The 16,571-nt window shown below is 39.2% G+C and overlaps 1 protein-coding gene across 9 annotated transcripts in view; it reads left to right on the top strand.

Annotated features, from left to right (window-relative positions):
• The window catches only part of DOCK7 (dedicator of cytokinesis 7), a 243,075-nt gene that overhangs the window by 212,808 nt on the left and 13,696 nt on the right, over positions 1 to 16,571 (top strand). For 6 of the 9 annotated variants that reach the window (XM_053575171.1, XM_053575175.1, XM_053575173.1 and 3 more), the window contains 3 exons: positions 13,704 to 13,829; positions 16,036 to 16,125; positions 16,243 to 16,479. In XM_053575171.1, coding sequence (XP_053431146.1) covers positions 13,704 to 13,829; positions 16,036 to 16,125; positions 16,243 to 16,479 — 453 coding nt within the window. Of the gene's footprint in view, positions 1 to 13,694; positions 13,830 to 16,035; positions 16,126 to 16,242; positions 16,480 to 16,571 lie in introns of all 9 variants that reach the window. The other 3 variants (XM_053575169.1, XM_053575176.1, XM_053575174.1) reach the window with 1 other exon arrangement.

Genomic DNA, 16,571 nt, shown 5'->3' with positions numbered 1-16,571 from the left:
AATAGTATATTCAGTTTGTATTCAGAAGTACACTAATACAAGTTTAGATTCTTCAGAAAAATCAATCCTCAAACTCTGATAACATAGCCACATGATACTTTCCCCCTCTTTTTTTCTTAAAGATTACAAACATATTTCTTTACAGAAAATACCACTACCAGCCACGTGCGATGGCTCATGCCTGTAATACTAGCACTCTGGAGGCCAAGATGGAAGGATCTGCTCAGGAAGTCAAGAGCAGCCTGAGGAAAATGAGACTAGAAAAATTAGTTGGGCAAAGAGGCAGGTGACTATAGTCCCAGCTACTCAGGAAGCTAAGGCAGGAAGATTGCTTGAACCTAGGAGTTTGAGGTTGCTGTGAGCTAAGCGTATGCCACCCAGCGCTAGCCTGGGTGACAGAGTGACACTGTGTCTAAAAAAAAAAAAAAAGAAAGAAAAAGAAAATACCACTACACTAGTAGGTATATCAAAGTTTTCAGAAAGGCTAGAGAAGATGGGTTCAGCTTTGTTAAACTAAACTACCAGCTCGCTAAGGAAATGTGGGTTGCCCTAACATTTGGGATTGACACACGCAAAATGAGCATATCTTAACTCTGGTTATTGGATGGGATGGACATGACTATGAGCCAGTATTTTGGTTTTTTTATATGCTCAGAAATACCATAGTCTGACACAGGAGCTTCTATTGAATTTTTATATTCCTTAATCCATACTAAAGATAAAGGAGATGAAGTCATTCATCCAATCAAATAAAAGATAGATCTAAATTAGAAACAGCAAATTATAATGAGGAGGGAGGGAAGAGAATAAACTCTGAAAGAAGGAAATGAAATAAAAATTCGGGAGGGCAGAACATATTTAAAACAAGTATCTTAGGAGGGGGGTGGGGCCTTGGTGTGTGTCACACTTTATGGGGGCAAGACATGATTGCAAGAGGGACTTTACCTAACAATTGCAATCAGTGTAACCTGGCTTATTGTACCCTCAATGAATCCCCAATATTAAAAATAAAATAAAATAAAATAAAAATAGAATTCTAATGTAATTCTGAAAAATTAATTAAAATATTTGTTTTGAGCATAAAAAAAAGTATCTTAGGTAATTGATAGAAAAACGCGATACTCTAAAGAAGAAATTAGAACATTGCAGTTATAAAATATCTGTAAGTCTTCACCTTGGGAAGGTGAAGTTAGATGTGATTAAGGAAAGATAAAGGAAAATACAGTAAGTGAGGAGAAACTTATTATCTCTAAGAGGAGATGTTTCCTGGAAGTTGGTGACTTCCTGACAAATGGTATACACCCATGACCGAGAGCCTATGAGACAGGCCGCACCATGGATGATTTTCTGCCCCTTACGCTAACTTTGAAGAGAAAAAGAAAGATGGACAGCAAATGTTTACTACATAGATGAAATTAGATGGGATTTCTTTTTTCTGGGCGGGGATATATAATAGTCAGAATTGAACTTCTGATAAGAAAAGGAATAAGGGGTGGCGCCTGTGGCTCAGTCAGTAAGGCACCGGCCCCATATACCGAGGGTGGCAGGTTCAAACCCAGCCCCGGCCAAACTGCAACCAAAAAATAGCCGGGCGTTGTGGCGGGCGCCTGTAGTCCCAGCTGCTCGGGAGGCTGAGGCAAGAGAATCGCTTAAGCCCAGGAGTTGGAGGTTGCTGTGAGCTGTGTGAGGCCAAGACACTCTACCAAGGGCCATAAAGCGAGACTCTGTCTCTACAAAAAAAAATAAAAAATAAAATAAAATAAAGAAAAGGAATAAGATGTATCTTAGAGAAATACATTGACTCCAACCTGATTTTCATACTGGAGTATATAGGATGGATATGCAAACATTCAGAACAGTTACAGGAGAGGATGGTGCTGCCATGTCAGGAAGACAGAGTGGAGGGAGGGAGGGATTCTCCAAAGAGAATTACATGCAGAAATTCACAAGAATTCTCAACAAAAACATCAGAGAAATGGAAAACAGTTCAGGGATCATGCTCATGTCCTTGTCACACTCATGTTTATACCGATATATAAAGTGAGGGAACATACAGCTCAGTCCAGGAGCTCAGACTCTGATGTCAGGTACTTATAGGGTTAACACCAGTCCCACCCCTTCCTAAAAGTGTAATCTTGGGCAGGTTACTTTTTCTCATCTTAAAATGAGGGTAAAAATAATTGTACCTTTCTCATAGATTTGTGATAAGAACTGATGTCAGTACATGGAAAGTACTTAGCCAGTGTCTACTCAAAATGTGTTGGTCATTATTTTTATCTAGGATTTTTATCATTAGTATTATCATTACTATTATTTGAAATCTTAACACAATTTGGTTAATAAAATTAACTTGCTCCCAAGTTGAGATCTGTGACTGAAATTAATGGATAAATGTTCCTTAAAAGGAATAAATCGGCTCCGTGCCTGTGGCTCAAGCGGCTAAGGCGCCAGCCACATACACCTGAGCTGGCAGGTTCGAGTCCAGCCCGGGCCCACCAAACAACAATGACGGCTGCAACCAAAAAATAGCCAGGTGCAGTGGCGGGCACCTGTAGTCCCAGCTACTTGGGAGGTGGAGGCAGGAGAATCGCTTGAGCCCAGGAGATGGAGGTTGCTATGAGCTATGATGCCACGGTACTTTACCCAGGGCGACAGCTTGAGGCTCTGTCTCAAAAAGAAAAATAAATAAATAAAAGGAATAAATCTAACATAAGGAAAGAGATTACAAAGGAAAGAGAGATTCCTGTGAAATCCTTGTGTGCCTATAAGGAAAGCTAGAAACAGCTGGAGGGGGATAAAAGGAGTTAGAGAAGTGATGTCATAATGGAAGTCCACAACTATCCCAACAGAATATTTCTTGTTAAATAAAGATAGCAAAACTGAAACAGATTTATGATATATTTGTCGTAAGAGACTTTTAACCCTTAAAGATGTGGGAGATGGATTTCTCTGGGACACAGCTTTGTTACCCAGAAGATTGTGGAAGCAGTACAAGAACGCTAAGGAAGAGTAAGCTGTGGTGTGGGAGTCCTGGGGAATTCAGAAAGAATTCATAACAGCAAAGGAGGTTAATGTTAGAAAACCAGACGAGGTTTAAGAAAGTAGTGCTTGTGTTTTTAATTTAAAGAAAAACAAGTATTATCCATCCCACGTAGTCCAAAACTCTGAAGAGGAGATAAAGATGAAGTGATGTTGTTCCTGAAGGTGAATCACTAAGCATTTGTGAACTTGGCAATGGCTAGTGGTTTGTCACTGGAGGACTCTATGTTGAAAATAAAGTCACTCAGCTGGGCACAGAGGCTCACGCCTGTCATCCCAGCACTCCGAGAGGCTGAGGTAGGTGGATTGGTTGAGCTCAGGAGTTCAAGACTAACCTGAGCAAGAGTGAGATCTCTTTAAAAAACACAGCCAGGAGTTGTGGTGGGCACCTGTAGTCCCAGCTACTTGGGAGGCTGAGGCAAGAGGATCGCTTGAGCCTGAGAGTCTGAGGTTGCTATGAGCTGGGACACTGCAACACTCTACTGAAGTTGGTAAAGTGAGACTCTGTCTCAAAAAAAGAAAAGAAAAGAAAGTCATTCAGATGCTTAGCCTTTCTTCTTCTCTGGCTCATCTGTCCCGGCAACCCCCAACTCCAGTACATACACACAGATTTACTTCCCTAGGCTTATCGCCTCTGGGTCTCCCCTCACTTACTCTACTCCAGCCGTACTCGTTACCTTCCTGTTGCTCCTGTCCTGGGGCCTTGCCCTGGCTCTTGCCTCTGCCTAGAGTATACGTCCCCCAGAGACCCACAGGAACAACTCCTTTAGCCTTTCGTTCTTTATGAGCTTCTCGGTGAAACCGATCTTGACCAGCTTCAGAGCGAGACCCCATCTTTAAAAAAAGGCAGGTGCCTATAGTCCCAACTATTTGACAGGCTAAGACAAGAGGATCACTTGAGCCTAAGAGATTCAAGTTGCTGTGAGCTATGATGTCTCTGCACTCTACCAAGGGTGAAAAAAATAATAATAACATTGAAGGCTGGATGTGGTGGCCCACACCTATAATCTTATCACTCTGGGAGGCCCAAGTAGAAGGATTGCTCGAGCTCAGGAGTTTGAGACCAGTCTAAGGAAGAGCAAGATCCATCTCTACTAAAAATAGAAAAATTAGAACACAAACCTGGGAATAGTGTGAACATGGCTGACTAGAAGCAGCTTTTGCCAGGGGCTCGTGCCCAAAGGGAGAGATATTGGACTAAAGTGGATGGAAGCTCAACACTGAGAGGACTGTGTGAGATTCACATCACCCCGCCTGAATCAAAAGCAGAAATAAGAAAGTGAAAGAAAAACAACAGGTACAAGCCCAGCTCCCAGAGGAAGGGAGACTCCTCTCCCCAAACAGGACTCTGTGGTGGGTGACCAGCCAGCCAGCAAACAGGGTTCAAATGTCTCCTCACCTTGTCCCATGAGAGAGCAGCTGCTAAGTCCTAGTCCTTCTCCCTTACTGAGGTCCCACCACTGAGCTTAGGCCCCATTCTGTCTGGCACAAAAGACCAGCTATTTTTCCTGCAATCCTGAGCACCTGGATCACCCTTCCTCCACCCTAGATGCTAGAGGGACTGTCCCCTGAAGAGTTCAGAGCGTTGGACGAACTCCCTGGGAAGCTCACAAAGCCTGCTGGCTGCCGACCTGCAGCGTGAAAACACTAGCAGGGCAGTCCAAACGTTGGCGGGGAGAAGGTGAACCATTTACGCATCTTCAGCTCCTCAGGAATTCTCAGGCATCTCTGTTTTCTGCCCTCCAGGACAACGTCTGAGCTCCACTGGGTGAGCATTGGCCACTGCTTAAACAACTTTGACTTGTGATTGAACTTTGGACCTGCCCCCCTCTGCCAGGCATAGCTCTCTGAGCTCGACTGGGTGCACAGGCTGGTGTCTAAGTGACTTTGAACTGAGTTTTGGACCTCTGGCCTCCACCAGGCAAGGCTCTCTGAGCTCAACTGGGTGGGCAGGGCCAAGGTTTAAGCTACTTTGAACTCAGCTTTGGATTAACACTCTCCACTGGGCGGAGACTCTCTAAGCTCAATTGGGTGGGCTGTGCCTGGTGCCTGAGCAACTCTTATCTGAACCTTAGACCTGGACCCCCTGCTGGGTAGCAGCCCCCTCAGCTTGACTGGGCAGACAGTGCCTGGTGACTGAGTGACTCTTTTTTTTTTTTTTTTTTTTTGGCCGGGGCTGGGCTTGAACCCGCCACCTCCGGCATATGGGACCGGTGCCCTACCCGTTGAGCCACAGGCGCCGCCCGACTGAGTGACTTTGTCTGAGCTCTGGGCCTACCCTGTGCACAGAGCTACAGCCCTCAGTGCTCAATTAGCTGGATGGTATCCAGGGCATAAGCATCTCTCCTGAACTCTGGGCCACCACTGTCAGCTGGGCAGCCTTGTGAGCTTGATTTGGTGAGCGGAGCCAGCGCTGGCAGAGCGACTTTGAGTGGAGCTCTGGGCCAGTACTGCCTACTGAGTCTTGTCCCCCTGGAGACACTGTATGGGGATTCACCACTTCTCTGCTTTTGTTAGTGCAGCAGTGGTGCTGCAACAGGAAGGAGTGGACCCATCAGGAACAACCTGTCAACTCAACCAAAAAAGTATAATTAACATAATACTGAGGAGGAATGAGCCGAAGAACTCTGGCAGCATGAAAAATCAGAGCAGATCAAAGCTTCTTGGAAAGAAAATACAACAGATAATTCCATCCACAGAGAAATTGCTGGAATGTCAGAAACAGAATTTAGAATGTGGATGGTAAATAAGATAATTGGAATGGAGGAAAAGATGGAAACAGAGAACAAAAAAACACTTCAGAAGTTGTCTCAAGAAAGTAATAAATTCACAAAGTCACCAAAGATGTGGACATAATGAGGAAAGATATAGCAGAGCTTATAAATTGAATTGAAAAAAGTATTTGAATGCAATCTACCCAGAAGAAAAAAAATCCTTTTATCACAAGGACACTTGTACTAGACTGTTCATTGCAGCTCAATTTAGAATCACCAAAATGAGGAAACAGCCTAAATGCCCACCAACTCAATAATGGATTAACAATGTGGTATTTATATACCATGGAATACTGCTCAGCCACTAAAAAAGACGGAGACTTCACATCCTATGTATTAACCCGGATGGATGTGGAACACATGATTCTTAGTAAAGCATCACAAGAATGAAGAAATAACCCTAGGTACTCAATTCTGATATGAAGACAATTAAGGTCCTAATATATAGTGGGGATGGGGATGTGGAGAGCTGAGATAGGGAAGGAGGGAGGGTGTGGGGGGTCAAGGGACAGGGTTCACCTTTTGGGGACAGGACACAAATATAAGAGGGTCCTTATCTAACAAAAGCAATCAGTGTAACCTGCTTCTGTGTATCCTCAATGAATCCCCAACAATAAAAAAAGAAAGAAAAAGGTAGTCGAGGAGCTTCAAAATACAGTAAAGTCTCTCAGAAACAGAGTTGAGCAGTGCAAAGAAAGAATGTCAGATAAAGAAGACAAGACTTTTGAATAATCCCAAGCATTCAAAGAGGCAGAAAATGGAGAAAAAGAACAGAATATTCCCTGAGAGAGTTATGGGATCATTCCAAGAAGTCAAACATCCAAATTATAGGGATTCCTGAAGGAGAAGAGGATGGTCCCAAAGGCACAAATTCTCTGCTCGAAGACATTATGGTGTAGAACTTCCCAGGTATTGCAAGAGATACAGAAATTCAGATAGTAGATAGTTTCAGAACCCCAGCACAACTCAATCCAAACAAACCATTTCCTAGATCAGTGGTTCTCAACCTTCCTAATGCCACGACCCTTTAATACAGTTCCTGTGGGTCGCTACCCACAGGTTGAGAACCACTGTCCTAGACACATTGTAATTAATTTTGCCAATGTTAATATGAAGGAGAAACTTCTGCAAGCAGCCAGGCATAAGAAAAGCATTCCTTACAAAGGGAAAAGTATAAGGATGGCTGCAGATCTTTTAGCCAAAACTTTCCAAGCCAGAAAAGGATGGTCATTGACCTTCAACATTCTTGAACAAAATGATTTCCAGCCCGGGATCCTGTATCCTGCTAAACTGAGTTTCATTTATGATGGAAAAATCAAGTAATTCACTGACATCCACATGCTGAGGAAATTTGCCATGACTTGGCCACCTGTACAGAAAATACACCTATTCTTCATAACAATCAACAGGAGAGTACACCACCAAAGTAAACCTACCCATAAGTTAAAGAACAAAGCCTAGCTTTTACGATGGTGAGAGGCATAAAATTAAGTGCTAGACTTCTGAAAAACAAGATGACCAAAATTCTACCACATCTATCAATTCTCGCAATTAACGTGAATGGTTTGAACTTCCTTTAAAGAGGCATAGGCTGGCTGACTGGATACAAAAACTAAGGCCAGATATCTGTTGCCTACAAGAAATACACCTTAGCTCAAAAGATAAAAACAAGACTCAGGATGAAGGGATGGATGACGGTATTCCAGGCAAATGGAAAGCAGAAAAAAGCTGAGGTTGCAATCTTGCATGCAGATACAGTGGGATTCAAACCAACAAAAATAATGAAAGACAAAGACGGAAACTGGATACTGGTCAAGGGAAAAACGCACAATATGAAGAGATTTCAATAGTTAATATTTATGCACCCTATCTGAATGCTCCTTGATACATAAAACAAACACTAACTCATCTGAAAGATATGATGCCTTCCCACCCTATAATAGTTGAAGATTTTAACACCCCATTGACAATACTGGACTGATCCTCCAAGCAGAAACAAAACAAAGAAATAATGGACTTAAATAAGACTAGAACAAAATGGACTTAACAGACATTTATAGAACACTTTATCCTAACAAAACCAAATACACATTCTTCTCATCAACCCATTGATTGTCTTCCAAAATTCATCATATCTTAGGTCACAAAACTAACCTCAAAAATTTCAAAAGAATAGAAATTATCCCCTGTATCTTCTCAGACCATCATGGAATAAAAGTTGAACTCAAGAGCAACAGAAATCTTCATACTCAAATTAAAATCATGGAAACTAAATAACCCTATGCTAAATGATAGCTGGGTCATAGATGAGATCAAAAAGGAGATCATTAGATTTCTGGAACAAAATGGGAGTGAAGCCACAAACTATCAGTACCTGTGGGATACTGCAAAGGCAGTCCTTAGAGGGAAATTTATAGCATTAGATGCCTTTAAGAAAACAGAAAGAGCAAATCAGCAATCTAATGGGCCATCTCAAGCAACTGGAAAAGGAAGAACAATCTAATCCCAAACCCAGCAAAAGAAAAGAAATAACCAAAATTATAGCAGAACTAAATGAAATTGAAAATGATAGAAGTATTCAGAAGATCAGTGAAACAAAAAGTTGGTACTTTGAGAAGATTAATAAAATTGACAAATCCTTTGCTAGACTAACCAGAACAGAAAAACAAGATCTCTAATAACTATAATCAGAAATGATAAGGGGGAAATAACAACAGATGCCACTGAAATACAAAAGATTGTCAGCAATTACTACAAAAACTCTATTCCCAGAAATATGAAAATGTAGAGTAAATGGACCAATATCTGGAAGCACAATACCTTCCAAAACTCACTCAGAAAGATTTAGAAATCTGGAATAGACCAATATCAAGTACTGAACTAGCATCAGTTCTACAAAATCTCCCAAAAAAGAAAAGCCCTGGACAAGATGTTTTCACACTAGAATTCTATCAAATCTTCAAAGAGGAACTAGTTTCTATAGTGCATAAACTTTTCAAAATACAGAGAAAGAAGGAATCCTCCCTAACACATCCTATGAAGCAAGTATCACCCTGATTCCCCAACCAGGAAGGGACCCAACAAAAAAGAAAACTGTAGACCAATATCATTAATGAATATTGATGCAAAAATATTCAACAAGATATTAGCAAACAGAATATAACAACACATTAAAAAAGTTATACAACCATGATCAAGTGGGTTTTATCCCAGAGACACAAGGTTGGTTCAACATACACAAATCTATAAATACAATACACCACGATAATAGAATAAAAAACAAAGACCATATGATTCTTTCAATTGATGCAGAAAAGGCTTTTGACAATAGCCAGCATCTTTTCATGATAAAAACACTCCAAAAAATAGGCTTAGAAGAAACATTCCTTAAGCTGACAGAGGCTATCTACAGCTAACCCACATCCAATATCATACTGAATGAAGTACAACTTAAAGCATTTCCACTCAAATCTGGAACCAGACAAGGATGCCCACTGTCTCCACTGATATTTAACACAGCGTTGGAAGTCCTAGCCAATCATAATCAGGCAAGAGAAGGAGATCACAGGAATCCAAATGGGGGCAGAGGAGGGAGATGACATAATCTTATACCTGGAAAATCCCAGGGACTCAACTGCAAAGCTCTTAGAAGTAATCAAGGAATGTAAGCAACATCTCAAGTTACAAAATCAATGCCCAGAAATCAGTAGTATTTATATATGCCAACAATTGTCAAGCCAGGAACAAAATCAAAGACTCTATTCCTTTTACAACAGCACCAAAGAAGATGAAATACCTGGGAATAAATCCAACAAAAGACGTGAAAGATCTCTATAAAGAGAATTGTGAAACTTTGAGAAAGGAAATAGCAGAAGATGTCAACAAATAGAAGAACATACCATGCTCATAGCTGGGGAAAATCAACATCATTAAAATGTCCATATTACCCAAAGCAATCTATAGATTCAATGCAATCCCCATCAAAGCACTGGTGTCATACTTTAAAGATCTTGAAAAAATAGTACTTTGATTCATGTGGAACCAGAAAAAAAAAAAATAACAAATACAGTTCTTAGAAATAAAACAAATCTGGTGGCATCACATTGCCAAACTTCAGGTTATATTACAAGGTGATAGTGATCAAAACAACATGGTCCTGGCACTGAAATAGAGATGTAGATCTATGGAATAGGATAAAGAATCTACAGATGAACCCAGCCACATGTTGTCATTTAATCTTTGATAAGCCTTAGAAAAACATGCACTGGGGAAAAGAATATTTAACCAAATGGTTTTGGAGAACTGGTTATCCACATGCAGAAGACTGAAACTGGACCCGCACCTCTCACAATTGACAAAAATTGATTCTCGTTGGATAAAAGATTTAAATTTAAGACACAAAACAGTAAAAATTCTAGAAGAGAGTGTGGAGAAAACACTTGAAAATATTGGCCTGGGAAAGAACTTTATGTGGAAGACCCTCCTAACAATTGCAGCAACACCAAAAATAAGTAACTGGGACTTGAGCAAGCTAAAAAGCTTTTGCACAGCTAAGGGTATCATAAACAGAGCAAACTGACAGCCCTCAGAATGGGAGAAGAGTTTTGCATGTTATGAATCTGACAAAGGCCTGGTAACTAGAATCTACAGAGAACTCAAATTAAACAATAAGAAAAGTGCAAACAACCCTCTCTATAAGTGGGCAAGTGATTTGAACAGAAACTTCTCCAAGGATGACAGATGAATGGCCAACAAACACATGAAAAAATGCTCATCATCCTTAATCATGAGAGAAATGCAAATTAAAACTACTCTAAGCTATCACCTAACCCCAGCAAGTTTAGCCCACATCACAAAGTCACAAAACACCAGATGCTGGTGTGGATGTGGAGAGAAGGGAACACTTCTACTCTGCTGGTGGGATTGTAAACTAATACAGCCCTTTTGGAAGGAGGTATGGAGAATCCTCAAAAATCTAAAAGTCGACCTTCCTTTTGACCCTGCAATCCCATTACTAGGTATCTACCCTGAAGAACAAAAATCATTTTACCACAAAGACATTTGCACTACAGTGTTCACTGTAGCTCAATTCATAAATGCCAAGTTGTGGAAGCAAACTAAGTGCCCATCAACCTATGAATGGATTAACAAACGTGGAACATGTGTACCATGGAATATTATTCAGCCCTTAAAAAAGATGGAGACTTTACATCTTTTACATTTACCTGGATGGAGATGAAATACATTCTTCTTAGTAAAGTATTGCAAGAATGGAAAATAAATATCCAGTGTACTCCATACTAATATGAAATCCATGTGTAAACAAGCACGTGTTCATAATAGAACACTGATATAGTCCAGTTTGGGGGTGGGGGAAGAACATCATGGCACATTGTGAGGGTGTATAACATGCCCCCTGGGTGAGGGGCTCTTCTACAAATGGAACTTTACCCTGGAAGTAAGAACAATGTAACCAAAATATTTTGCTCTCATGTTAATTTGAATAAAGTTTAAAAAATAAAATAAAAATAGAAAAATTAGCTGGGCATTGTGGCAGGCACCTGTAGTCCCAGCTTCTCAGCAGGCTGAGGCAGGAGGATCACTTAAGCCCAGGAGTTTTAGGTTGCCATGAGCTAGGCTGACACCGTGGCACTGTAGCTACAGTAACAGAGAGAAACTATCTCAAAAAAAAGATGGCATTGAAAAACTAATAAAATGCAAACAGGGCAGTAATTCCTGTCATATGAAGGTTCATTGAGAATTGGAATGTTTAGCTAAGGGAAACAAGTCCTAATTGCTGTCTTCAAATATTTAAAGAGCCACAATCTTGAAGAATGGGAATATTGTTTTATAGTATTATACTCTGAGAGTACAGCCAAAATAACAGTATTTTAATGTTTGTGGTTTTAAAAAGTAGAAATGTGCATACTATATGTCATTATGAAAAATAGCAATCACAAATTTTAAAGTAATTTATTTAGGGTCTTTTACGTTTTCCAGGCAGTGCCTTCCTTCCCTGTGTCAAAATTTACTCTTGTTATATATCATTATATTGTTCCATTATATTGTTTTGATTAAAACCACCATTACAACTAATGGTTTTCATCAAAATTTTGATTGAATTCACTTATTTCATCTAGAGAGATTCATTTGCTATAGTAATCTGTTAATTTTTATGTCTGTTAAATTTTCAAATACTGTGAAAAATGTTTTTAAATTAGAAATTTTAGGCCAGATATGGTGGTGGCTCACGCCTGTAATCCTAGCGCTCTGGGTGGCCAACACAGTTGGATTGCTTGAGCTCAAGAGTTCAAGACCAACCTAAACAAGAAAGAGATCCCATCTCCACTAAAAAATAGAAAAATTAGCCAGGCATTGTGGCGGGTGCCTATAGTCCCAGCTACTCAGGAGGCTGAGGCAATATTGCTTGAGTCCAGGAATCTGAGGTTGCTGTGAGCTATGATGCTATGGCACTCTACCCAGAGTGACTGAGACTCTTGTCTCAAAAAAAAAAAAAAAAAAACAAATTTAGAAACTTCAAGTTTCTTTAGCTCCAAAGACATTTTCATTTAAAACCTTACTTCTATTGAACAAAAATGGGGGGATATTTTTAGTCACTGTACTTTTTTTAGTATTGTAAAACTGGCAAATTAAGGATCAGAGTTTCCAATTTTGCTTAATTATCTGTAACATTTCTAGCTTATTTTATATACTTTTTTGCTTTTTCAGTATAGGAAAAATAAATATAAAGCAGGTTAGGCTTAAAGAGAATTCAGAGGTATTTAAATACTTATGTGTAGTTGTATATAAGAGCCACTACAAATTCCTTCCAAAATAGTTTTGGACCTAAAGATTATATAGAAAGCTTCCAAATACTTATCTTTATTGAAAGAATTTGCCTTCCCCTGTTCTGAGAATACCTGACAGGAATATATGGTTAATACATGCAGTGGGTGGTTTGGAGCAGGCGTCCTCAAACTGCAGCCCGCGGGCCTCATGAAGTGGTGTGAATTGTATTTGTTCCCATTTTGTTTTTTACTTCAAAATAAGATATGTGCAGTGTGCATAGGAATTTGTTCATAGCTTTTTTGTTTTAAACTATAGTCTGGCCCTCCAACCGTCTGAGGGACAGTGAATTGGCCTCTGTTTAAAAAGTTTGAGGACGCCTGGTTTGGAGGCTTTCAAATAATCCACTCATCTGCAGATTTTTCTTATTACCTTTCATTCATAAATATTTTCCCTTAGTCTTCCTATTTTAGTTACTCTTCCATGTATAAATATTTTTATTCGCACAAGGATACTAATTGTCGATTTTTTGCTTTAGTGGTTGGAGGGTCAGACATTTCTGAGTGTCTGCTCTCTGCCAGGTGCTATCATGTTTGACTCCTAACTATATGATCTTATTTAGGATTTGTAAACAGGTTATTTAAAGGCTAATGCTAATTTTAAAATGTTAATGTTGTTTATTTAACTTTATCTAGTATACTGTAATAGCAGCACAATTATGACCCAGTTTATTTTGTACAAGCATCTTTTCGTGCAATAAGAAAAGCAAGTTGGTTTATCTCAGTTGTATAGACTTAAAAATATAGGCCAATGTAATATAGTCACTTGGTACAAACTCAAAAAAAAATACGTATCATGTGTAATTTGGCTACTTGGTGAAAGCCTTAATTGCATAATATTACTTGTTAGAAATAATGAGAAAAGAAAGATTATTTAACTTTGTTTTTACCTTTACTTTAAAAACAGTAAGATATTAATAATTCTGAACTGAAACTTTTTGCAATACCTTGGAGATTTTATACTATAGCAATCTAAGCATAATGTGAAAAACAAAGAGATTTTGTATTAAAAATTTTTTCATTTTCCTAAACCTAGGATGGTAAGCGGATGTTTGGCACCTATTTTCGTGTTGGTTTTTATGGAACCAAGTTTGGGGATTTGGATGAACAAGAATTTGTTTACAAGGAGCCTGCAATAACCAAACTTGCAGAGATATCTCACAGATTGGAGGTGAATGCTGTGGTAGTTCATAAAATGTCATCTTTGATTTGTATTCTCTGTGATGGTTAGACTTTCAAATCTAGAACTAATCATTTAATAAGCCCGATCTTGCCCAATAAACCATTCCCTTTCAATATAGGAATTTTCGATAGTTACAATAATAATCTTTCAAATCCTTTAAATCTTTCACAGCCACAGTAAAATAGTATTTTTTCACTTTATTTTTTGAGGTTCTATTTTCTTACATATTTTAGAAGCCCAAATGTCCCTCAGATTACTGTGATTAATGGAGAAATACATACTGTTAATCCACAATTTATAGAAAAAGACATACAGAATTAAGTAGGACATACAGATTAAGAAGCAGCTAATACGGGAACTAGAATTAAAAAATTTCTGACCAAAACATTATATCTTTTAGCTTACCTGAACCCCAGTGAGATATCTTTAGAACTTAAAAGCCTAAAATCACATCTCGAAAATAATTTTCTTGATCTTTATCATTTTTTCATTTTCATCACAGATGATCAATTTTTATATTTCTCAGGCTACCCAGTCTTTTCTGTTTTAATTACTCTTTCCAACCCTTCTCTCTCCTCTTTACTGAAAGTGTGGTCCACGGCGTTCCTCTCCTGGGAGAGTGTTTGAAATGCAGGCGCTCAGACCCCACCCCAGAGTTTTGAGTCAGTTTCTGCATTTTAACAAGACTTCAGATGATACGTGTTCACATGGCTCTTTGAGCACTAGGCTTGTTTTCCTTCTCAGCTAATGTTATTAGTATCTTGAATGGTACAGCCTTATTGTAGACTTTGCTGGGCTCAACTTTTTTTTGTTGTTGAGACAGAGTCTCACTATGTCACGCTCAGTAGAGTGCTGTGGCGACACAGCTCACAGCAACCTCCAACTCGGGCTTATGCGATTCTCTTGCCTCAGCCTCCCAAGTACCTGGGGCTACGCTGCCACATTGCCTGGCTATTTTGTTGTTGTTGTAGTTTTCACTGCTTTTTGGAAGGCCTGGGCCGAGTTCCACCCCGCCAGTCCCAGTATATGTGGCAGCATCCTAGCTGCTGAGCTATGGGGCCTGAGCCTGCTGGGCTCAACTTTAATAAATTGGCTGAAACTGTGACTTTTTATTTTTCAAGAGGCTGAGTTTAAGTCTTGGGAAATACTAACTGAGACTATATTTCTTTTTTTTTTTTTTTTTTGTAGAGACAGAGTCTCACTTTATGGCCCTGGGTAGAGTGCCGTGGCCACACACAGCCCACAGCAACCTCCAACTCCTGGGCTTAGGCGATTCTCCTGCCTCAGCCTCCCAAGCAGCTGGGACTATATTTCTTAATCATAAAAAGCATAAGTAGGAGTTTCTCCTTTGAAGATGCAGATTTGATTTTTGTTTTTGAATAGCTCCATCTACCGTCCATGCTGCTACCCAGTGTGATAAGAAATAGTCACTACCTTCTTTTGCTTTGTGTTTTTTCTTTTCTTTTTTCTAAAAGTCTGTATTTCTGAAAATTTAAACAATTTAAAACAAATTTGTTACCAGTGTGATGTAAGTATTCCTAATTCTATATGAAATCAGCACAGTTTACCCCATAAATGCATTGATGTATACATTAATCTATGTGTTGATGATTTTATTAAAAAAGAAAACTAATTTTTTGTGCAGAAAGGCAAAAGCATCTCAGTCATTATATTCTTGACCCAAAGTTGCCTTTTCAAAATCGAAACCTACACAAAACTTCAACAGGTGAATGTATAAAAAAAAATTCTGGAATTAAAATTCAAAAAAGTGAATGTTTGTTCATTGACCCGTGGTCTGGTAAGAAACCAAGCCATATCATAGTCAAAAAAAGTAAGGTCCTTTACATCAAAGAAAATGAATTTTTTTTCGTCTTTGCTTTCTATTATCTTTCATTTCTCTGGAGAACCTCTTGTAGAATATTGTGTTTTTACAAGAGAAAGTTTCTGTTTTCTTCTGTGTTGTGTTACAGTGCATAGATGAGAATAATTTCGAATAAATACAGGCTGAAACTGTGATAATTTATAAGCCAGCATAGTTTTTGCAAGCCTAAATAATTCTTATTTTGTAATTCATGACACAGTTGTACAAAATTTACTAAATTCCCTGATTTTGCTCTGGAGTCTATCTAAACGGCCTTCTCTGCATTCTAATCCTGTTAACTTCATGTAAAGGATTCCTTTTTCTTTATTATAGGGATTTTACGGAGAAAGATTTGGCGAGGATGTGGTTGAAGTAATCAAGGACTCGAATCCTGTAGACAAATGCAAACTGGATCCTAACAAGGTACCGCTGGTTACGCTGTAATGACATAGGTGTACCTTTGAGAGCCTCATTTGCAGTTTCGTTTGAGAAGGAATAACTAATAACAGTGATGGAATGACGAACTCTTTCCCTTCCCAGGCATACATTCAGATTACCTATGTGGAGCCATACTTTGACACATACGAGATGAAGGACAGAATCACCTATTTTGACAAAAACTATAATCTTCGACGTTTCATGTACTGTACCCCCTTCACGTTAGATGGCCGTGCCCACGGGGAACTTCATGAACAATTCAAAAGGAAGACCATTCTGACCACTTCTCATGCCTTTCCTTATATTAAAACAAGGGTCAATGTCACTCACAAAGAGGAGGTAGGTCCACAAGTTGGGAAATAGAATTAGTTAAACAGAAGCAAACCCTGTAACGACAATGTAGAGTGGCAGGAGATGCCTCCTGTCTCCAC

Source organism: Nycticebus coucang, chromosome 22 (assembly GCF_027406575.1).
Source record: "Nycticebus coucang isolate mNycCou1 chromosome 22, mNycCou1.pri, whole genome shotgun sequence".
In the NCBI taxonomy this organism is placed as follows: domain Eukaryota; kingdom Metazoa; phylum Chordata; class Mammalia; order Primates; family Lorisidae; genus Nycticebus; species Nycticebus coucang.
The sequence above is the reverse complement of the archived record's forward strand: the minus strand, read 5'-3'. Positions and strand labels throughout refer to the sequence as shown.